This window comes from Schistocerca nitens, chromosome 6, assembly GCF_023898315.1.
Source record: "Schistocerca nitens isolate TAMUIC-IGC-003100 chromosome 6, iqSchNite1.1, whole genome shotgun sequence".
Lineage (NCBI taxonomy): Eukaryota > Metazoa > Arthropoda > Insecta > Orthoptera > Acrididae > Schistocerca > Schistocerca nitens.
Genome location: NC_064619.1, coordinates 390,074,642 through 390,099,189, shown reverse-complemented (window position 1 = coordinate 390,099,189; position 24,548 = coordinate 390,074,642). Strand labels below are relative to the sequence as shown.

Genomic DNA, 24,548 nt, shown 5'->3' with positions numbered 1-24,548 from the left:
TTTGTTGATGTAGTGCATGTTGGCTTTTGTCTCATGACCTTCAACCAACTTGTAATGATTTTTTGACATTTTGCTGACACGTGCGATTGGTATTGTCAGAGATTCACCGCCAATCGCTGGCAACAGATAAATCTGGGGAAGTGATGACAATAGAGGAGGTGAAAGGTGGATTTGTTTTGATAAATGCTGTAGACTGCTCATTTACAGGCCTTTTTTAATTCATCTTATCTACTCTGTGTGGTGTTAGTCACCATTACTCTCCACACTACTCAGATCGTCTTCTACTGAGATATCATGGGGGACTGGAGAGAAAGTTGTTTGCTAATCTGGAAAGAGGCAAATTTAAATTCATTTACTGCATCTATAAAAGGTCAAAGGAAACAGATTTTATACGGGAGCTTTCATTCTGATATTTGAGTGGAGGAAATGTGTACCCTCGCTTTAAATTGGCACAAATCTTCTCACTTAATCATCCGAGTATGTAAGTTGCAAGCATTTGCAGCATGATAGAATGTCTTGTAAATGTCTCCCTCCTAACTTTTACACCATATCTACCAAAAAGGGTGAAAAATCCAGCAATACAGGACTGCTGAGAGACATGTATTTCAGTGTGGAGGAAGAATGCCTCCATGCTGTAATTAGTGACAAGCTTTGCAACAACAGTTTTCACCAGATAATTCAGTAATTAAGCTCCCACTCCGTTTGTTGCCCAGCCATCACAGCAGTTCGAATTGTCTGCCCCCCTTCCTTGAGAAACCCTTCATCTTCAGTGTGGTGTCTCTTACATCTCAGTCTTGGCCAAATTGCCTGAGAAACATTGCTTTCACAAGGATTCCCATACCTGAAGGCTGCCCACAGAGTAAACATCTTTCCCAAGTACTTCAGACTGGCAGTCTGAGCAGTGAGATTATCCATTCTTCTCTTGTTCCAGAACTTAAAAATTGGATAAAGCTTCACAAGATAAAAAACCATAAAAAAGGGAAGAAGAACAAACTTAAGATGATGGTACTGACACTTTTCTATGCACCAGACTCTACATAAGCTGATGTAGGTTATCCATATGCTAAATAAAGTCATTGTGATGTAACCTTCTCCTCCATCCCCTTTACAATCACCCTCACTTTGTCAGAGACTGACACAAAGCCCTCCAGTCAACTGTAATAAGTTTTATTGCCACCTTACTGCATTACATAATTGGTGTTGAGCTACCCAGCACTATGTTTACCGGGAGAACAGATTTTATGCCATAGGAGGGGGAGTTTCATTGCAGTTGACAAAAATACTCTCTCTGCTGAGGTTGAAATTGAGTGTGACAGTGAAGTTATCTGGTTGCCTATAACAGGTCTAGCTGAAACTGAGCTAATGAAGGGTGTTTCTACTGACCACCCAGTTCCTCTGTAATAGTTTTAGAATCATTCAAAGAAAGTCTGCTGTCAGCAGAGTGTAAATATCCAGATGATGTATTGCAGTTGGAGGCAACTGTAACGTACCAAGTATAGATTGCGACATCTATGGATTCATTGCATGGGGTACAGACACAGTCTTGCAAAGTACTTTTGAGCACAGTTTTCTGAAAACTATCTTGAGCAGCTCTTTGGTAACTTACACACAATGAAAAGTCATTAACTTTGTAGCTACAAACAGGCCAGACCTTACTGATGATGTCAGGGTAGAGAAGGATTAGTGATGTGATGCCATTGTAATGACTATGGTTATGAAAGTTAATTTATCAGTCAAGACGCCCAGGGGAGTGTGTCTGCTAGAAAGAACGGGTAAGCAGTTGATAGCATCTCACTTGGTCAATGAAATGTTGAAAAATGGAAATGAGCATTTGGTATCATTGGCCGCCTTGGTGCAGGTCTTATTACATTCAACGTCCCATTGAGGGAACTGCGCGCCCGATGGTGATGAAATGATTATGGAGACAACACAATACCCAGTCCTTGAGTGAAGAAAATCTCCGACCCAGCCGGGAATCGAACCCAGGCCTGTAGGACACCAATCCGTCACGCTGATGACTCGGCTATCTGTGCGAATAAAATGAAATGATGTATATAGAGGAATTATGGACAAAGTTTAAGCAGATTGTAAATTGTGCTCTGGGCAAGTATGTCTCTAATAAATAATTAATGACAGAAAAGACCCACTGTGGTTTAGCAGCAAAATTCAGCATATGCTGAGGGAGGAAAGGCTGTTGCACTCTGTTAATTACAGAATGCTCGATTGATGGCAGGCAGAGGTAAGTAGAGATTTGATAGCAATAGCTGTGGCTGAGAACCCGAGAAAATTCAGGCTCTATGTAAAATACCGTAGTGGGTCTAAGTCTTCCAGTCAGTCTGGTGTGGCAGTTGAACTATCAAAACAAAAGCCAAAGTTTTTAATTCCCCATTTAAAAAATTGTTCATGCAAGAGAATAGTACAAGCATACTGTATTGTGACTTTCACACAAAATCCCCTGTGGACGACATGGTAATAAGCATCAGTGTCGTAGGTAAACAACTGAAAGAGTTCAAAACAAATAAGTAGCCAGGTCCAGTTGTTTTTCTCTTGCTTTATGGGCGAGTGGAACAAGAAATGAAATGATGAGTAGTGGTGTTACTAGTAGTAGAGGTACCCTCCGCCACACACTATATGGTGGCTTGCGTAGTATGTATGTGGACATAGATGTTTCGTATTCTTACTGATCACTACCCTGACCACAGGTGTTATCAACTGTAGTGTCAAAATTGTGCTAAACCTGAGAGGATGTTTGGTGGTGTCTCCATGATAGCCTCTATGGATACAAAACAATATGACCACATACTTATTGGCTTGTTGTGCCACCTTTGCAGCACACATAATCAGTGATTGTGTGTGACATGAACTCAACAAGACCTTTGATCGGTTTCTAGAAGTATGTGGCACCAGATGCCTACTTACTGATCACTCAGTTACCTTAAAATTTAGAGCTGGTGGTTTGTGGCTCCAGAGCTGTTACCTGATAGCATCTCATCCATGTTCCATCGGTTCAGATCATCCAGATTTGGTGGCCAAGGCATCATGTGTTCAGTATTAAGTTTTTTGTCATATGCATGTATTAAAACAACATTTTGTACATACTTAACCAAAACTACACACGTGTAATTATTTGCACTAAGCAGACATTCAACATCTTGATTACACATTACCAGAAGACTTATCACACTACTCAAATCATTGTGACATTATTCTGACTTAGTGACAAGGACAGTGTCTTGATGGAAGATGCCATCGCCATTTTGGAAAACATTGAGCATGAAGTGATGCAGCTGGTCAACAATAATGTTCACTTAGTCCATAGCTATCATGGTGGCTTCGATTACCAGCACATGCGTCTTGTGCATGTTTGAAGTAGCTGTTTTACTTGATGACAGTGTATCAGGACATGACAGTCAACATGGAGTAATGAGGAGCACGATCCATCCGACTAGGTGAAAAGTGTCCATTGGCCAGTCTCAATCTGGTACACACTGCAATCATAATTAGCAATTCAGATGGGAAAAATAGTCATTCGCAATTCAGTCTGTACAGTACGGCTGTCATCACAGCATATGAAATGAGTGATATAGAGTCAGCAGGCCTGTAAATACACATTATTACATTACCTTAGCATGTACATAGCATAATTTGATTAATTAGATGAATTAAGATATGTACTTGCCAAAGCCGTGTAATAAAATGCATTTGCAAGCCTGTTGAGTCTTCATGACTCATTTCATATGCACTGATGATAACTGTACTTTAGCTGAAGACTATATCTGGAATTAAAGTACAGATTGAATCATGACTTATTGTTGACTTCCTTCTAGTTCGAATTACGTCAGTCACTGGGCACAGTGGTTCAAATGGAATCCAACCTGATGCTGATTAAATGTATTGTTAAACAATGGAAAATTCAGTATGGAATGTAGCAATATTAGAGAAGGGAAGTTGCTACTCACCATATAGCGGAGATGCTGAGTCGCCACACACACACACACACACACACACACACACACACACACACACACACACACACACGCGCACACGTCTGCAGTCTCCGATAACTGAACCCGCACTGTGAGCAGCAGTACCAGTGCATGATGGGAATGGCGACTGGGTGGTGGTAAGGAGGGGGCTGGAGTGGGGAGGAGGTGGCAGACAGTGAATTGCTGCAGTTTAGACGGAGGGCAGGAGAGAAGGTGGGGAGGAGGAAGTAGCAGAAAGGAGAGAAATAAAAAGGAATTGAAAGACTGGGTGTGGCGATGAATAGCCGGCTGTGTATTGCTGGAATGGGAACAGGCATGGGGCTGGATGGGTGAGGACAGTGACTAACGAAGGTCAAAACCAGCAGGGTTACGGGAACATAGGATGTATTGCAGGGAAAGTTCCCACCTGCACAATTCAGAAATTCTGGTGTTGGTGGGAAGGATCCATATGGCACAGGCTGTGAAGCAGTCATTGAAATATAGGTTGCCATGTTTGGCAGCGTGTTCAGCAACAGTGAGGTCCACTTGGTTTTTGGCCACAGTTTGTCAGTGGCCATTCATGTGGACAGACAGCTTGTTGGTTGTCATGCCTACATAGAATGCAACACAGTGGTTGCAGCTTAGCTTGTAAATCACATGACTGGTTGCACAGGTAGCTCTGCCTTTGATGGAATAGGTGATGTTAGTGACCAGACTGGAGTAGATGGTTGTAGGAGGATGTATGGAACAGGTCGTGTGTGTGTGTGTGTGGCCTTAATGGCCGAAAGCTATAATTGTGTGAATCATTTTGTTGAGCTTATCGCGACTCAACATCTCCACTATATGGTGAATAGCAACTTTCCTTCTCTAATATTGTAACTATATTGTTAGGTCAACGTAGGAGTACTGCTGTGGAACCTCATGTTCAGCAATATACGCTGAATGATGTGCTCTGAAACACTTGTGCCTGCATCAGAATTGTACTCTGTTGTCAGATGTGGCACAGAGTACTATCTTGCTTTACAGAGCAGGCAAACCTCTAACTTGCAAGTTCTGTGAAGTGACATGGACTTCCAACACCTTGTCACCCACTGTGAAGTGACATGGACTTCCAACACCTTGTCACCCATTTGTGTATTCACTGTACTTCATCCACTTTCCGTAGATGCTCATGATAGTAGTAAGAGAACAGTCGACCAGCTTCACTGTTTCATAGATGCTCATTCCCAGGAGCCGCACCTTAACAGTCTGCCATTTTCAGTGGCATATGTCAGTGGATTTCCCTGCTTGCCACTAGAATGATTCCCTATTTGTGTCTGCTGTGTGTATATACTTTCCTTGCTGTGTCACATACCCACAGCACCACCACGAAGAATTCCATGTTGACATGGGCAATGGTCATAAAGCTTTGGCTCATCAGTGCAGAGGGACCAGGTCCCTCTTCAGAGTCGGATGGATGCTATGACCATAGTGATCTGAACTACCATTGACATTAAGTGGTGCATCATATACATATTCCTGGACATAAGATACTTGATTTGATGCAATAATTAACCTCCAGTTCTACATTTGGAGTATGGGGCATTTTAATGTCTAATGCCCCTTATGGATAAGATTCAATGAGTTGGGAAGGAGTCTTGGTGCAACACTTATTCTACATGATGATTGTTTCTTTACAGTGGGACATACATCAGCTATTAACTTAACAACTTTTTATGTGAAGACAGTTACCACTTCCTCGTAGTTTTAATAAGACCGCACCACCACTCCTCAGCCCAGCTGCCATATTGAGCATAAAAAGTATCTTTGGCAGACTTTTATGTCCAGCATTATCTTTGCAACATCTCCACTCAGGCTCTCCAAGGAATGCCACTGGAATGATTAACCACACTGCTAAAATGTTGCCAGACGTACTTCATTACCAAATGAAAAGAAGTTGAATATGAAGTGATAAAGCAACAGTGAACAACGGCAATCGACAATGGTCAACTGTGCCTAGGAATTCAAAGCAAGTGACATCATGCCACTGCATCGGAGCACAATAAACAGAATTTTGCTGCAGTCAGTAGCAATCCAGGGTGTAAATTGGACACTCAAAGCTACGATCCCCGTTGAAAATGTCCTCTGTAAATGGGGATGAAACATTGGGTTTAAATGTGAAATCATTTCGACTATGGCTTTATAGCCCAGAACATTTTATTAACTGTGACTTTTCTGGGTGTGAAAGTCTATGTTTTACAGTTAGATGCCTCTATTGGGAAAATGTTCAAGAAACGTGAGACGCATGGAAGGTCTCCAGAAGAACAGAATGCAGCTTTTGTGTTCCTTCACACTTCTGCTTCATTGCAGAGCAGTCAGTGTTTTTCTGAAGTTTTTGAGGATTAAGCGAATATGGTGCGGAGGATTTTCAGACAGAAGATTCGTATTCAACAGCCCTTCTTGGACCTGGCAAGTACAGACTGTAAGTTAATGTCTCTCTTTATTAGTATCAGCAGGTAATTGTGTAGTGCTGACTGGGATAGAATTGACAGACTGTTCCATGATAATATTAGGAAACATACACAGCTAATTTCTAATAGAGAGAAGAAGGAATTTGATAATTTCAAACCTAATAAAATGATCCACAATGTAGACACTGCCCGTGCGGTTATGAATTTATCCTGACATTTGTTATCTGATGGTGAGTGGAAATTTTGCCTTTAGTCCACGAGTTGTGGCCATGGAAGAAATAATAGCCCGTATAAAAGTAGGCATTTGTAGTGTGGACGCAGTTACAGCTGAAGAAATCCATATAGAAGCTGTAAGAGTACTGTCTCTTACATTGCCTCCAAAAGTAATTTAACTGTGAGTGCCAGCAATGTCTTAAAACACTTGAATGAGGATGATAGTAAACATCATTCTCCAGTGGACAAGGGAAATTTGACGGGTTTTTAGAAAGTGACTGACTGTCATTGCAAGATTAAGAACTTATTAGATCCATAGACATATAGGAAACTGAGTAAAGACCTCACTGACAACATTCTTAGAAATGTTACACTGTTGATAAAGAGTCCTGTCTTGAAGACAGCATTCAGAAAAGTCTGTACAATTCAGTTGCACTACCAGCAGGACTGTATGGGTTGCCAAAGATGCACAAATACATGTAGTGAGACCTATAGTGAGTGCTATTGGTTTTTCCACCTATTTTTGATTAACCACACTATTGACGGTAAGTGGTGCGGTCTGAGTCATATATCAAGAATTCGGCACATTTTAACAGTAAATTAAGTGACATTGTTGTCCAGCTAGAAGACATGTTAGTTTTGATGTGGTGTCGCTGTTTACTACGGTTTTCCTCAGTAAGGTGTTGTTACAGCTGAATTGGATTCTTCCTCCTGATATTGCATAAATGTTTCAATATTGCCTCACAACCACGTATTTCAAATGGAATGATGTGTTCTACAAACAGACGGAAGGTGTGGCTATGGGAGCCCCTTAAGCCCAGGCATAGCGTATTATTTTGTGGAAACATTCAAGGCTGCCAACAAGAAACTGAATGTTAGTTCCAGTTCCCAGATGATATATTTGTTTTGTGCAGGCGTGGTAAGAAAGAAGATGGTCGCTTAGGCCACACAAGTTTACCAAAAACCCATCCACAGAGACCATTACCTACATTTGGATTTGAACTACCACCCACAACAAAAGTGAGATGATATAAATATGATGATGGATAGAGCGAGGGACATCTGCAAACCAGAGCTGCTTGATGCAGAAATAAACTATCTCACCCATGCACTGCTCAAGAATGGTTATTTGTTAGCTGAGGTAAAAAAGCGTTAAGACCACTGCACAGAAATCATAGTGATGCCCAGGTGCCTGTGAAATCAAAGATTTTCTTTCCTTTCGTTAATGATGATATTGACTGCATAGGGGGGGGGGGAAAGGAACGTTGCAGTACTCTACAGACCCACACGGAAGATACAAGATTACCTAAAATCGGCCAAGGATGCTTGCCAGCTTCTGGAAAAAGCAGGAATTTGTAGGATTCCATGTAGTTGTGGGAATGTGTATATGGGTATTTCAGAAAGAACGGTCAAAAAATGACGAGGAGTACAAGGCAATTGCAGGTGGAGAGATATTGACAGATTAGCTGTTGTGGAAAGTGCTTTTCAGCCAGGAGATCACCACATTAATTTTGATAGGACTAGAGTACTGGCAGCCGCAAGCAGGTACCATCAAAGGCTATACATAGAGGCTACAGAGATTATAAAGCATCCCACTAATTTCAGCAGGAGGGAGGAGGAGGGCATAAAACTGAATGATATTGGATCCCAATGTGGCTAGTCTGCCAAAATAAGACGATAGCAATAGCAGATGACAACAATCGACAATGGCCAACTATTTTCGGTATTCAAAATGTGACGTCTCACATTGCTACATGGAAGTACGTATGAATGGAATTTTGCTGCTGTCAGGGTGTGAATTGGACACTCAGGGAAGCTACGATCCCCCCTGAAAATGTCCTCTGCACGCTGGGACCAAACATTGGGTTTAAATGTAAAATCTGTTCAACAGTAGCACAATAGCTGGAACATTTTATTTATTGTAAAGTTGGTCATGATGCATATTGACCACAGAAATTTTTGTTTCCTCCTTTAAGTATGGGCCATGCCCTAAAGTTTCTTAGGTTACTGGCAGCTGACTATCTTGTCTTAGCTATCATTTATACCAATTTGTTTGTCACTATACGTCATTCCACAGCATGTTTTGTGGTGACATTCATGACAGAGTGCTGCATACACTTATAAATGAAGGAAGGTGTCCATCTTTCCTTTAATACTTACCATGTCAAATTGTGCAATGAATCTTTGAGAAAATAACTTCATAGAGACCACACCCTGCACTATGATATGGGTCCGTGTCCCAAATTGGCCCACAACCAAAGACATCAGCACGCAAGTGAGGGTTTTTAAATACTTATTCAGCTTTGGCTATTAAAATTAATTATTCATAAAGTACAAAATTTTAGTTTCAGTGTGCAGCCATTTTTAAATGGAACAATGAATATTTCATATCAAATTTTAATTACGTTAAACAGTGGAAACTCCGTGTAGGAATGTCAACAATGTAGGAAAAGGTAGAGTGCTACTTCCCGTAGAGAAGACACCTTAAGTTGCAGACAGGCACAATTAAAAGAAGACACTTACACAAAGCTTTCGGCCAAAGTCTTCAGCAGTAGAAGAGAAACACACACACACACACACACACACACACACACACACACAAAAGACCACCAACTCTGGCAGCTCAGGCCCAAATGCAACTATCACTTGGATGACAGCAGCAACCTGGGGAGGGTGGTGGGACAGAGGAACAGGTGGGGAGACAGAGGAGTGCTGTCTGGCAGTGTGTGCAAGGACTAGTTGCCAACAGGCACAGTGTCAGGAGGTTGGGGCAGGGAGGTGGGGAGAAAATAAAAAGAAGGGGGGAGTGAAAAGGAGAGAGAGACAGGCGGTTGTGTTGACAGAGGGCAGCAAACAAAGAAGGCAGGTGATGAGAAATGGGAGGATATGATAGGACAGAGGGGGTGGAAATTATTGGGTAGAGGGTGTGGGGACAGTATGTTGCCATAGGTTGAGGCCAGGATAATTGTGGGAGTGGAGAATGTTTTGTAACAATAATGCTATTTCAGAAAAGCTGCTGGAGGAGGGGAGGATCCAAATGGCTTGGTTGGTGAAACTGCCATTGAATTCAAGCATGTTATGCTCAGCTGCATATTGTGCCACAGGGTGGTCTGTTTGCTCTTGGCCACAGTTTGACAGTGGCCGTTCATTCCGATGGACAGCTGGTTGGTAGTAATACCAAAATAAAAAGCTGCGCAGTGGTTGCAGCAGAGGTGGTATGACATGACTGCTTTCACAGGTGGCTCAGCCTCTAATGGAGTGGGGTAAACCTATGTTAGGACGGGAAGTGCTGGATAGGTGGATTGGGTTGGTCTTGCACCTGGGTCTTCCTTGAGGCAAGGGGTTGGGATTGGGAGTGGCATAGGGATGGACTAGGATGTCATGGAGGTTGGGTGGGTGACGGAACATCATTTTAGGAGAGGTGGGAATGATCTCGCCTACGGTATCATTTCAGGGCATCCCCCCCACCCGTAAACTGCTATCCCATCCCTTTCCCTGCCCCTTCCAGGTTGCTGCTGCTATCCCACGTGACAGTTGCATTTGGGCCTGAGCTGCCAGAGTTGGCTGTCATGTGTATGTGAGGTATGCTTGTTTGTGTGTATGAATGGGACCACTCTAGCCAACTTTATACAAAGAATTTATCAGTTATCTGTCAACCCAGTACTTCTTCATTCTCTCAGATCACATCCTTCTTTCTTCATCGGAAATCACCATTCCTGTTGTCTGTTTGTTGATTCTTGTTTGCAGGCTGTTTGTTTGTCTGTGAGTTTCCTGATTTTGTCAGTTTTGTTTCTTAGGTCTTCCAGTGTAATTTGTAGCTCATCCATGTCTTCCTTTATTTCTGTAATCCACTTAATGTTGCACTTACTATTCCTTAGTTTTTCTATTATTCTCCTGATGATCCTGTTCTCTGGTGTTCTGATTAGATGTCCGAAAAGTGAAATGCGTTTCTTCCTGAATGTACTCATTACCAGTTCTATTTCCTTGTAGACTGTTTCATTTGTAGCTACTCTCCAGTGTCCATCTTTTCTGGTATGATTTGTTGATGCACATTCTGATGATTCTTCACTCTGTTTTGAATATTTGGTCTATTTGTGCAGCGTTAGCTGTTTTGAAGATGGTAAGTGTCTTTTAATTGTGGCTGTCTGCATCTTCTTTATGGTAAGTAGTATTCTATCTTTTCCTACATTGTTTAGTTACGTTAGACAATCAGTATGTATCATGATCACATGGTCCATCTCCAGTGATTGTATATATAATGCTTTCAGCTTCCTTGCATAAATAAGAGGAAACAGTTGTGCATATTCACTTTTAGGTAGCATCTGACGCTGTTGGTGGGAAGAACGTATCCAAATAATAAGCAGGCCAAGGCAACAGTTTTAAAAATTTCATACTGAGAACATCCTTCCCTCTCAGGACTAGATAATAACTTCTAAGGGGCCCAAAAATCACAAATGCCACCTACTCAAAATTTTCAAAGCCTTGAAAATGATTTTTCTCCTGTAGTGGAGGGATAGGACTGTCATCCCAGTCCTCACCTGGGGGGGGGGGGGGGTGCAAGTAACTAATAGCTGCAGTCTAATCAACATGTTGTGCAAGCTGTTGTAGAGTAGATTGATTGCCAAGCACTACTGTGTTGGTTCCACTAATCAAAGGGTCGTTTCAAACTTCCATAAGGGAGGATTTACTAACATAGACTGCAATTCAACAGGCTTTCATCTAGTGACAATACCTTATTGCTGACATTTTTTATTTATATAAGATGTACAACACGAACTGACACCACCATATTGTAGCTTCGGTGTGTGCCTAGGATTTTAGTGTATTCTGATTTTTATCCCAAACTTCCTTGCATTATCTCCTTTTTGAGTTTGTTTCAGTATATAGTGCAGAACTCTACATTACCAAGAGAATAGCATTCTTAAGGAAGAAATATTGTTTACAGTTCTGTCTTGCTGCAGTTAATTGTATTGTAGACTCTCGTTATTCTTGCACCAAAGGTCACATTTCCTGTATTTACTATAGCATTAAATCTGTGGCGTCTGTCAAATGTTAACTTTGAATATCCACCTGAAAGGCTTAATCATTGACACTCTATTGTAGTTCCATTTTCTGTCTCATTACAGCAGGTGTTGTGTGCTTTTACCATCTCACCACAATCCTTCCAGACACAGAACAGTAGAACCATTTCTTCACAGCGGAGTTTTCATTGTCTTCAGCATCTTCAGATTGAGCTCTGCTGATAACTTCCAGCGTGGGGGTTCTTCCATATTAGTAAGTCCTTAGTAAGAATTTGTGTACTGTTAGGTTGCACACATACAATAGTGATCCCACAAACTCCTCACTGGTGTGCATCCGGCCACAGATTAGATTGTCTGTTTCAAGGACCGAAAGCTTCTTTTTCCTCCTTCATCTTCGAAAGATTGCTCCTGGTGGTACACGAATAATGCCAAGGAGTGGAAATAATGCACACTGATAGGACTAAGCAGATGGTTGGACCAGGCATGTGTTCGTGTGTACTGAGACATGGAACAACACTCTGTACCAGTAGCTTGCAGTGTCTTAATGACAGAACTGGTAGACATAGCCCAGGGTGTACACTATAAAATCACCACCATGACCACTATCTCTGGCTGCAATCCTAGATTTTCCATTGTTTGATTTTGCCAGACGCATAAATGGTATTCTGTATGTAGCAACCCTATGTACCCTTTACAGGCCTTACACCAGTGCTATCCTCAGTCTCAGGTAGTCACATCTATCCATGGCATACTCTCAGATCATTACAATGTGGAATATTTAGTCACATTTTTTGGATCCTGAAGCTATCATGCAGGCACCACTAACAGTGGAGGCACCAGGATATGATCTAGGAACATTTCAGTGTGTCTGATGGCCAGGCATTACTGGAGAAGGGAATAGACTCTTCCCTTTAACAAGCTGTGGGTAAGTTAGGAAATTGCTGCAGTCTGATCTTCTCTCCATGCTTCCCAGAGTGTCAGTTGTCCTATGCTTACTCCCGATCGCCTGTACTCATTTAACTCCTAACTATATCTTGTGCCATGAAGATCATCCCTAACATAATTATGGTGCCTCAGTGATGGGGAAGCATATTCTCTGTGTAGGTTGGTCACGTATATATGCTTTCTGCTGTCCTCGCCCAACTCCTACATTTTACCTCTGCATCTCCTCGGTTTGCTTAAAGTACTGGTTATGCTCCAAATTAGTTATTTATTTTTACCCCTTTACCCTTGTGGCAACACATCAACCTCCGCATGTTATGAAAGATTTAGCATATTGTTGTTTTGATTACCTGTAGAGCTGCCTGTGGTACTGATAGAGGTGATGGAGGGAGGGGACAAGGGGGACAGGACTGCAAAATCGAGCTCCCATCCAGGAGCTTTTTTCGTGCTACCATATTTACTCTTACTCGCCATCTCCATTGATGCCCCAGAATCTGCTAATGAGTACTCTTTAAGGCAGCCGCACATGCAACTAAAAGCTTGACAGGCATGCATGATTAAGCATTTTGAACATATGTGAACTTCTAACTTAGTTGAATCTTTTGAGGTAATTTGTGAGTTCCTTGTAATATAGCCAGTATGGATAAGATGTTTGCTGGCTAATATTTTGAAACTGGAGTTAGCGAACAAGCTGTAGACAGTCAAATTAACCGCCCGCCCACCCATATTGAATGTCTTGCCATTGGCATTGATGGGAAAAGTGACTATTACCAGGTTAACAATAGAACATTTAGCCATGCCCGTCCAATCTGCACCTATCAGTAATTAGATGACCAGCTTAAGTAACAAAATAATATTTATTGTAAATGTTGCTTCTGAAACATAAGGAGATTTTATTTATGAATAAATAGGCATCTGGCCAGTCTGACTTAAGTCAGTGAACACCACAAAGGAATTATCTGAATGGGGCAGAAATGTACGAACAGACAAATGATCACTATTTCAGAAAAATTGGGTGATTTATTAAAGAGAAAGAGCTCCGCAAATTGAGCAAGTCAATAACATGTTGGACTATTTCTGACCCTTATGCAAGCAGTTATTTGGCTCGGCATTGATTTGTTAGAGTTGTTGGATGCGCTGCTGAGGGATATAGTGCCAAATTCTGCCCAGTTGGTGCGTTAGATCATCAAAAACGATGTGGTTGGACGGCCCTACCCATAATGCTGCAGACATTCTCAATTAGGGAGGGGGGAGGTGTTGGGGGGGGGGAGGAAGGGAGGGGGACATCTGGTGACCTTACTGGTCAAGGTGGGGTTTGACGAGCATGAGGACAAGCAGTAGAAACTCGCCGTGTGTGGGCAGGCATTATATTGCTGAAATGGGACTAGAATATTGACTTACTGCTGTGCTTTAAGGATGCCACAGACGACAAACGGGTGCTGCTACGTAAAGGAAATGGCAACCCAAACCATCAGGCCACATGACAGGTGACAGTCAGGTCGGTGGAAAGGAAGATAAAACTTTGATGGCCACTTTGCTGACAAAAAACTGTAGAGAGTATTCAGTCTTTATTACAGATTCTGGTAGACGATCACATTCCTCAGCAACCTATTGACAGTATATGCAAAATTTTACAGAATAAATTTAATCTGTGTTGAGAAAGAGGACCAGTTACCTGAGTGGGACAGAAGACATCTACATCTACATGACTAATCTGCAATTCTCACTAATACCCTGCAGAGGGTTCACCGAACTACTTTCACATGGTTTCTGTACTGTTTCACTCTCAAACATCATGTAGGAAAATCGTACACTTATAATCTCTCTCAGTGAGCTCTGATTCCTCTTATTCTTCTACGGTGATCATGTCTCCCTACATAAGCAGGCATCAGCAAAATATTTTTTATTCAGAAGAGAAACCGAGCGAGGTGGCGCAGTGGTTAGACACTGGACTCGCATTCAGGAGGACGACAGTTCAATCCCGCGTCCGGCCATCCTGATTTAGGTTTTCCGTGATTTCCCTAAATCGCTCCAGGCAAATGCCGGGATGGTTCCTTTCAAAGGGCACGGCCGACTTCCTTCCCCGTCCTTCCCTAATCCGATGAGACCGATGACCTCGCTGTCTGGTCTCCTTCCCCGAAACAACCAACCAACCAATCAGAAGAGAAAGTTGGAGATTGAAATTTCATTAAAAGATCTTGTCGCATCGAAAAACGCGTTTGTTTTAGTGATTGCCACCCACACTTGCGTATCACATCTGTGGCAGTCTCCCACCTATTTCACAATAGTACAAACTGAGCTGCCCTTCTTTGAACTTTCTTGATGCCCTCTGCTAGCAGAGGGCAGACAAATCTAGTGTAGGCAGCCTCCCAAGTGAATTTTTTGCATCTTCTTGGTTTGCCTTCCTCACACCATTACTTATATGACTGTTCTGTACCTGCAGGAGTATGACAGGGATGCAACCTTCCACCACTCTTTGTTTATAATAATATGAATAAAATCATCATAGTGTGGAGACAAATGCTGCCCATTTTCATTCAAGCTAACAGAAACACAAAACTAGATGATTCGCTTTTTGCAGATGATTTAGCTCTCATACATCTTTGGAGGCTAACCTGCAGCATTCTCTACACGCTTTCCAGATTATATCTGAGAAATACAACACGCATGCGTGCGCGCGCGTGCGCCCACACACACACACACACACACACACACACTATGGTCTTCTGCACAAAATACCCAGTACAAAGTAAAATCTGTTTGAAAAATAAAATTCTACGAAGAGTGAACACATACACATATTTAGTTGGTAAAATGTTCTTTCTTGTAGAAGTAAACCTAGCTGGCAGGTACAAACAAACAATTGGAATTGTTAATAATGTATTGAAACTTTCCCTAGCCAAGAAGCACCTGAAGGATAATTTGGAAAATATTTAGAGTAGATTTCCCCACCATGTTATAGTTCTGGGTGGAGATTTTAATTTGCCGGATATAGAGTGGGAGACTCAAACGTTCATAACGGGTGGCAGGGACAAAGAATCCAGTGGAAATTTTTTTAAGTGCTTTATCTGAAAACTACCTTGAGCAGTTAAACAGAGAACCGACTCGTGGCGATAACATATTAGACCTTCTGGTGAGAAACAGACCCGAACTATTTGAAACAGTTAACGCAGAACAGGGAATCAGCGATCATAAAGCGGTTACTGCATCGATGATTTCAGCCGTAAATAGAAATATTAAAAAGGGTAGGAAGATTTTTCTGTTTAGCAAAAGTGACAAAAAGCAGATTACAGAGTACCTGATGGCTCAACACAAAAGTTTTGTCTCAAGTACAGATAGTGTTGAGGATCAGTGGACGAAGTTCAAAACCATCGTACAATATGCGTTAGATGAGTATGTGCCAAGCAAGATCGTAAGAGATGGAAAAGAGCCACCGTGGTACAACAACAGAGTTAGGAAACTGCTGCGGAAACAAAGGGAACTTCACAGCAAACATAAGCATAGCCAAAGCCTTGCAGACAAACATAAATTACTCGAAGCGAAATGTAGTGTGAGGAGGGCTATGCGAGAGGCGTTCAATGAATTCGGAAGTAAAGTTCTATGTACTGACTTGGCAGAAAATCCTAAGAAATTTTGGTCTTATGTCAAAGCGGTAGGTGTATCAAACCGGTACTGAAACAGAGGATGACAGACTAAAGGCCGAAATACTAAATGTCTTTTTCCAAAGCTGTTTCACAGAGGAAGACTGCACTGTAGTTCCTTCTCTAGATTGTCGCACAGATGACAAAATGGTAGATATCGAAATAGACGACAGAGGGATAGAGAAACAATTAAAATCACTCAAAAGAGGAAATGTCGCTGGACCTGATGGGATACCAGTTCAATTTTACACAGAGTACGTGACCACATCTGCTTTCGTAAGTCACTGAATTTCACTCATAATGCAGAACTTTACTGATTGTCATTGTTTAGTACCTCATGTTACAGACACACTTTATTTTATCTCTGTTAGTTATAAATTAAATCATTTCAAAGCCCTGCCGCTAATTCTGTAGCCGTCTTATTTATGGGGCAATAGGGAATGGTTTACATAGCCAAAAGTCTTTGTAATGTCGCAGAAAAGCCCTGTGATTTTTAGGATGCATCCAACTGTCATAAATTTTCTCGACAAATTGCATACATTGTACTCTTCCCTTTAACCCACAGTTGGAATAAACAAACACCTTGGCTATTAGTGACTTCTCAAACTTGATAAGAGTAAAAGATGTCTTGTTGATAGTTCTAACTGGACATCTTAGTTCATTGTCCAGCATAACAACATTATTGCCTGTTGGTTGTATCCGTGACTTTTGACTGTAATTGTGTAACTATCACAGTGTTTAATGTTTTGGAATTAGTACTCTATCTTCAGGTGTAAGAAAATGTGTAGTGTTACTGTACCATTATTGGGAACTTCGGAAAGATTTTAAATTCTGCTTGAGCAGTTGTTGACTGACTGTTCATATTTTATAGATATTAAACCATACTCATCTCAACAGAAACCGATCAAGCACTATTGAGTTAGCTATTGCTCACCCTCAATACAAACTATCGCACTGATGACATCATCAAAATCGTAATCATATGCACTGTGGAAAAAAATGGAATTTTAGTTATGCAGATATTAAATTTAATGAATGGAAAGTTCATGGTGGAAAATCAATACTATTATGAAAAGGATGATGAATCATCTTTCCGGTGGATATATTTTAAACCCAGCTTTGTTATTTTATCACCTTTTTTAACCTGTCCATCTTACATAAAGAAAAATACAGAATGTACTATAAAGCAAAATTACTATTTCATTTTGACAGAAGTTTATTTCAGATTTTAAGTTTTAAGATTTTAAATGCAACAAACTGAAACATAATTAACAACACTGCAAATAAAGACCTATATACTGTCTGGTATGAACAGATTTCTTCCCAACCCTGTCCCACTAGGGGGTCTTCCAGTTAGTTTTTTGTTCTTGTGGCTTTTTGCTCCTGATCTTGAGGCAATGTTTAAAAGAGACATCTATTCCCCAATACAGTCTCCGCAGGCCCCATTCTGATGCCTTCCCTGCATGTTAGTTAACCCCCTTGATTCACAGAATTGATGTTCCATTTTTCTCTTTGTTTGCAAATTGATTAATGATGTTAGACATATTTTCACCTAATCTTAAAAAGCAGAATTTTAAGGAGATGGGATTTTGATGTGTTGGCATTTGACAGTTTCTCTGTTCCTTTATGAAAAGTCAAGAAATTTAGAGACCTTCCATTGTGAAACCAGGCAAGGTGGTGCTAAGGTAAGAAATTGCATTCATTTGGGGGGAGGGGGGTGGTGAGCAATTCAGATCCTTATTCAGCTGTCCAGGTTTAGGATTTCTGTGGTTTCCCTCAAGTCACTTAAAGGCTAGGCTGATTTTCTTTGCCAGCACTAGCTTGCTTTTAATTTCTAATGACCTCATCACCAGTGGGGTGTTAAACCAAAATCTTCCTTTTTCCCTATATGAGACAAAATATTGCAATAAAAAGAGGCAGAGGATTTTCTGACTCAGTTGGTATTCAGCAGATTTGTTATAAAAGAATGTGAAATACATTAGTGTCTGTTGGTGTATTTTCCTGTTAAACACTGGGAAGTTGGTCAATATTTGGTGTAGGTCTGCTTACTGCAATTTGTTCTGTGCATTGTAGATGACAGAGTCAAATTCCTGTCAAGATATTTCGTTTTTTTTCTGTGATTTCCCTTCAATCACACACTGGCACAATGCCTTTAACCAAGGCCATGATTAGCTTAATCTCCTACCTATCTCTAACAAATTGACTGCTTAATTTCTGTTGATACATATACCATAGGAATATTAAATCTTAATCATCATTCTATTCTGTGTGTTGTATTGGGCTGTTAAAGATAAATGTGTGTGTGTGCAAGTAGGAAGTATTGACAAATTTTTCTAGATTTTCATGCTATGGCAGATGATCAGTGATAATACATCAGAATCCTTTTTACCATTTTTTAGTCTAATCTGTGTTGGTATCTAAACTTTCTGTTGATGTGCTCATTGCTGAATTTAATTCTACTGGGACATTTCAAGCCAATAAGTTGTTCATGTTTTCATTGTCTTTTTCATGAGTGAGTGCCAAGTAGTGTACCTAATAATGCTTTTAACCATATCTGCCATTTTCTTCTCATGTAACTCCTTTTGGGGTGTTAAAAAATTCAGCAAGTGCAGTTTGCTTCATGAAATGTGCATGGAAGAAACGCTCAGCTCTTCTGTTTGAATGTCGTTTGCTAAAGTGGGTTCATTTAGTGACACTGAAATTTTTATTTTTATATAAAATTGTATTAACATTTGTAGCAAGGACCAGATGAATATGTAATTAAATTTTTCAGGAGTCTGGAGAGAAACCTGAGACTATGTCACACAAAGATGCAGCGATGTTTCCTCTTATAGCAAGTGTTGCTCTCTTTGGTTTGTACATCTTCTTCCAGGTTAGTTTACTAGGAATGGTACAGAAAAATTATGTCTTGTTTACTAGAAATACAATTTTGATGGATACATTTTTCTGATATGTCAGATGAAGGTGAACTTTGTTTCAGATCTTCTCTAAAGAATACATTAACCTGTTGTTGACGGGTTACTTCTTCTTCCTTGGTGTCCTAGCTTTGTGCCATCTTTTGAGGTAATACATTATTGTTATTGTTAGGTATCTTGTGTAAAGTAGGCAGTATGTTTGCTTGCTAATGTTTTTGAGTGCAACAAAGGTTAAATATAGGACGCTACCAATGTGTTTATTATCACTGTAATCATGTTCATATGTTGGCTCTTAACTAGATAGATTTCAGCACCAGACCACAGGAAACCTTTGCAAAACTATATACGAGGTGCGGCTAGAAAAAAACCGGCCTGATGCTGGAAAAAACATTTATTTACAATTATTTATAATTTCATGTTATCTCCTTCAATGTACTCTCCTCCTCGGTCTCTACACCGCTCCATACAAATTTTCCACTGTTCATAACAATGCTGCAGATCATTTTCGGTAAGTCCATACATTACTTCCGTCGCTTTTTCTTTTACTGCTTCAACAGTCTCAAATCTAGTTCCTTTCAAAGCTGACTTGACTTTAGGGAAAAGAAAAATGTCACAGGGGGCCAAATCAGGTGAGTAGGGTGGATGATCTAAGATGGGAATGTTGTGTTTTGCCAAAAACGTCTTCACTGACAACGCACTGTGAGCTGGGGCATTGTCTTGGTGAAGGATCCATGACTTTTTTCTCCACAAATCGTTCCGTTTTCTCCGTACTCGCTCACGTAGGGTAGCCAGGATGCTAATGTAGTAATGCTGATTCACTGTTTGTCCCTCTGGTACCCAATCAATGTGCACAATCCCTTTGATGTCAAAAAAAACAATCATCATTGCCTTGAATTTCGATTTTGACATTCGTGCTTTTTTTTTTGTCGTGGAGAACCAGGAGTTTTCCAATGCATCGATTGGCGTTTAGTTTCGGGATCGTAAGTAAAAAACCACGATTCATCGCAAGTAATAACATTTTGTAAGAAGGTGGGATCACTTTCAATGTTTTCCAGGATGTCAGAACAAATCATTCTTCGGCGTTCCTTCTGTTCAATTGTGAGACACTTTGGAACCATTTTTGAACACTTTGTTCATGTTGAAACTTTCATGAAGAATCTGCCAAACACTTTCCTTGTCCCCCCCTGCGGGTCCGGGGTAAGAATAGGCCCGAGGTATTCCTGCCTGTCGTAAGAGGCGACTAAAAGGAGTCCCTCCCCCTCAAGGGGGTAGTTAGCGCCTGCGTCCGGAGACGGACGGTTCCACGACCTCTATTTGCGGTCATTTTGCTTTTTCACTTCTCGTTTCTTCCTTCATTTGGTTGGTTCCTTTCTTTGCTCTTCTCCACCTCACTGTCTTCCTTACTCTTTCCCCTGCATAATCTCATTGCCTTCTTCTCCTTGCCTTCTCATTGCCTTCTTCTCCTTGCCTTCTCATTGCCTTCTTCTCCTTGCCTTCTCTGGTTTCCGCCTCGGCATTTGAGACACTGTCCTCTCTCTCTCTCTCTCTCTCTCTCTCTCTCTCTCTCTCTCTCTCCTTTTTCCTCTTCTTCCTTCCTCCCTGTGCGCGCCTGAAGGCCGACCCACGTGTTCGCACGCGTAGCCGGTGACGGGGTAACGCGTAATTCCCTGCCCTGGGTAGACATGTAAGGCACGCGCGTACCCCCTGGTAAAGGCCAGGCCCAGGGAGGGGTGATTGCCTGAGCTGATATCTTCTGACCATGCCGATTGGTCCCTCCGTCTGTTTCTCGGGAGGTGTGACCTGAGGTGTAAACATTCACCTAAGGCGGGAGTGCCCTCTGAGAGGGTCCCCACAAGGAAGGAGCGCGCCATCGGAGACGCTGGCAATCATGGGGGATTCCTCCGCAATGGATTTCACTCCATCTCTCTCGACTTCTGCCCAAAAACGGAAACGTGACCAGCTACCAGTGACAAAAGTACTACCGCCTGCCCCACAGTTCCTCGTCGTTTCTCGATCTGAGGACGGAAAGGATTTTTCCTCTGTCAACCCTTTCGTTATCCAGAAGGGCGTCGATGCCATAGCCGGATCTGTCAAATCTTGTACCAGGTTGCGTAACGGTACCTTATTACTCGAAACTGAGAGCGCCTTTCAGGCACAAAAACTGCTTTGGGCCACACTCCTGTACACATTCCCTGTCCGGGTGGAGGCTCACCGAACTTTGAATTCGTCTCGTGGTGTGGTCTATACTAGATCCCTCGACGGCTTGACTGACGAGGAGATTCAATCTTTCCTCGCTGAGCAGGGCGTGACGGCTGTCCATAGGGTCATGAAAAAGGTCAACAATGACCTTGTACCGACCCGGACACTTTTCTTGACCTTCGATAGTGTTCAGCTGCCATCGCGCATCAAAGCGGGCTACGAGGTTATTTCTGTTCGCCCCTATGTCCCGACACCTACGCGCTGCTACCAGTGTCAGCGTTTCAATCACACTCGCCAGTCTTGTTCCAATGCGGCTAAATGTGTCACTTGTGGCAGGGATGCCCATGAGGGTGACTGTCCACCTCCGTCTCCTCGTTGTGTGAACTGTCAGGGTGACCATGCCGCATCCTCCCGCGACTGTCCTGTCTATAAGGAAGAACGCTGTATCCAAGAAATTCGGGTCAAAGAGAAAGTGTCCACCTCGGCTGCTCGCAAGCTATTGGCTAGTAGGAAGCCCACGCTGCTCCCAGCGGGGAAATACAGTACTGTCCTCGCCTCTCCTCGGACTACCAGGGAGGTGGCAACCCAGACATGCGATCTGACCTTCAGCACCACGGTCGTCCGTTCGGCCAGTGCTAAGATCGCGCGGTCGATGTCTCCTCTTCCTCCCATCACCCCACCGACACCAGCCCCTTCATCAGCTTCTGCTAAGACGAAGACCCAGAAGTCAGATGCACGGGCCTTCAAGAAGGAACCGTCCCGTGCAGACTTCCTCCGTACCTCGACCTCCCAGCCTTCGACCGGTACTTCCACCAAACGACCTTCCAAGAAGGCTAATAGGAAGCACAGTTCTCCTTCTCCGCCACGGCGCATTTCTTCTCCTGCGCCACCCAGCGGTTGCCGCCCCAGGCCGTCATCCGTTTCGCCTGGCCGCACCGCTGGTAGCCGAACATCTGGCCGTTCACCGGCGGAGGAAGCTCCCCCTCCCGGCCATCTTCCCAAGATGGCAGATGAACCTATAGACCCAATGGACGCTGACTGTCCGCCTACTGATAGCGGCGGCAGTGCTCGCTCGAAGCCAGGCAGTCAGCGGCCTTAGAGGTGACCCCTTCTTTCATCTTCCCTTTTTTTTTTTTCCTTACGATGGCACTTATTCACTGGAATATTCGCAGCATTCGCTCCAACCGAGAGGACTTGAAGTTGCTGCTCCGCTTGCACCGTCCGCTCGTCGTAGCCCTCCAGGAAACGAAGCTACGCCCATGCGATCAAATTGCCTTGGCACACTACACCTCTGTGCGTTTTGACCTACCCCCTGTGGTAGGTATCCCAGCTCATGGAGGGGTTATGTTGCTGGTCCGGGATGATATTTACTACGATCCCATCACGTTGCACACCGGCCTGCAGGCAGTTGCCATCCGCATTACTCTCCCCACTTTTACATTTTCCATTTGTACCGTTTACACTCCATCGTCGACTGCCATTACCAGGGCAGACATGATGCAACTTATTGCTCAGCTACCTGCACCATTTTTGTTAACTGGAGACTTCAATGCCCACCATCCCCTTTGGGGCTCTCCAGCATCCTGCCCGAGGGGCTCCCTGTTAGCAGACCTTTTCAACCAGCTCAGTCTTGTCTGCCTCAATACTGGCACCCCTACTTTTCTTTCGGACACATCTCACACCTATTCCCATTTAGAACTCTCTGTATGTACTCCCCAACTTGCACGCCGGTTCGAGTGGTATGCACTTCTGATACATATTCGAGCGACCACTTCCCGTGTGTTATCCATCTCCTGCAGCATACCCCCTCTCCGTGCTCATCTAGTTGGAACATCTCCAAAGCAGACTGGGGGCTCTTCTCTTCCAGGGCGACCTTTCAGGATCAAACATTCCCAAGCTGCGATAGTCAGGTCGCACACCTCACGGAAGTCATTCTCACTGCTGCTGAATATTCCATCCCTCACCCTACTTCTTCTCCACGTCGCGTACCGGTCCCCTGGTGGACCGCAGCATGTAGAGACGCTTTACGTGCTCGTCAACGTGCTTTACGCACCTTAAAACGCCACCCTACAGTGGCGAATTGTATCAATTATAAACGATTACGTGCACAGTGTCGTCGTATTATTAAAGAAAGCAAGAAAGCCAGCTGGGCTACTTTCACAAGCACCTTCAACAGTTTTACTCCTTCTTCTGTTGTCTGGGGTAGCCTGCGCCGGCTATCTGGCACTAAGGTCCACTCACCAGTTTCTGGCTTGACGGTCGCGAATGACGTCCTTGTGGCCCCTGAGGCTGTCTCCAATGCCTTCGGCCGCTTTTTCGCAGAGGTTTCGAGCTCCGCTCATTACCACCCTGCCTTCCTCCCCCGCAAACAGGCAGAGGAGGCTAGGCCACCTAACTTCCGCTCCTCGAATCGTGAAAGTTATAATGCCCCATTCACCATGCGGGAACTCGAAAATGCACTTGGCCGATCACGGTCCTCCGCTCCAGGGCCTGATTCTATTCATATTCAGATGCTGAAGAACCTTTCTCCTGCGGGTAAAGGTTTTCTTCTTCGTACTTACAATCGCATCTGGATTGAGGGACATGTTCCCGCATGCTGGCGCGAGTCTATTGTTGTCCCGATTCCTAAGCCGGGGAAGGACAAGCACTTGCCTTCCAGTTATCGACCCATCTCGCTTACCAGATGTGTCTGTAAAGTGATGGAGCGAATGGTTAACTCTCGATTCGTTTGGCTGCTCGAGTCTCGACGCCTCCTTACCAATGTAAAATGTGGATTTCGTAGGCGCCGGTCTGCTGTTGACCATCTGCTTACCTTGTCGACCTTCATTATGAATAACTTCTTGCGGAAGCGCCCGACCGCGGCTGTGTTCTTTGATTTGGAGAAGGCTTACGACACCTGTTGGAGGGCGGGCATTCTCCGCACTGTGCATACATGGGGCCTTCGCGGTCGCCTCCCTCTTTTTATTCGTTCCTTTTTAATGGATCGACAGTTCAGGGTACGTGTGGGTTCTGTCCTGTCAGACACCTTTCGCCAGGAGAATGGGGTGCCACAGGGCTCAGTTTTGAGCGTCGCTCTCTTCGCCATAGCGATCAATCCAATAATGGATTGCCTCCCAGCTGATGTATCAGGCTCCCTTTTCGTGGACGATTTTACCATCTATTGCAGCGCGCAGCGTACGTGTTTCCTGGAGCGCTGTCTTCA

At 43.1% G+C, this 24,548-nt stretch overlaps 1 protein-coding gene across 1 annotated transcript in view; it reads left to right on the top strand.

Annotated features, from left to right (window-relative positions):
• LOC126263144 (minor histocompatibility antigen H13) overlaps positions 1–24,548 on the top strand; it is a 45,282-nt gene that overhangs the window by 1,706 nt on the left and 19,028 nt on the right. Inside the window, exons 2-3 of the mRNA XM_049960179.1 lie at positions 19,006–19,104; positions 19,213–19,295. Of these exons, the coding sequence (XP_049816136.1) occupies positions 19,006–19,104; positions 19,213–19,295 (182 nt within the window). The remainder of the gene's footprint in view (positions 1–19,005; positions 19,105–19,212; positions 19,296–24,548) is intronic.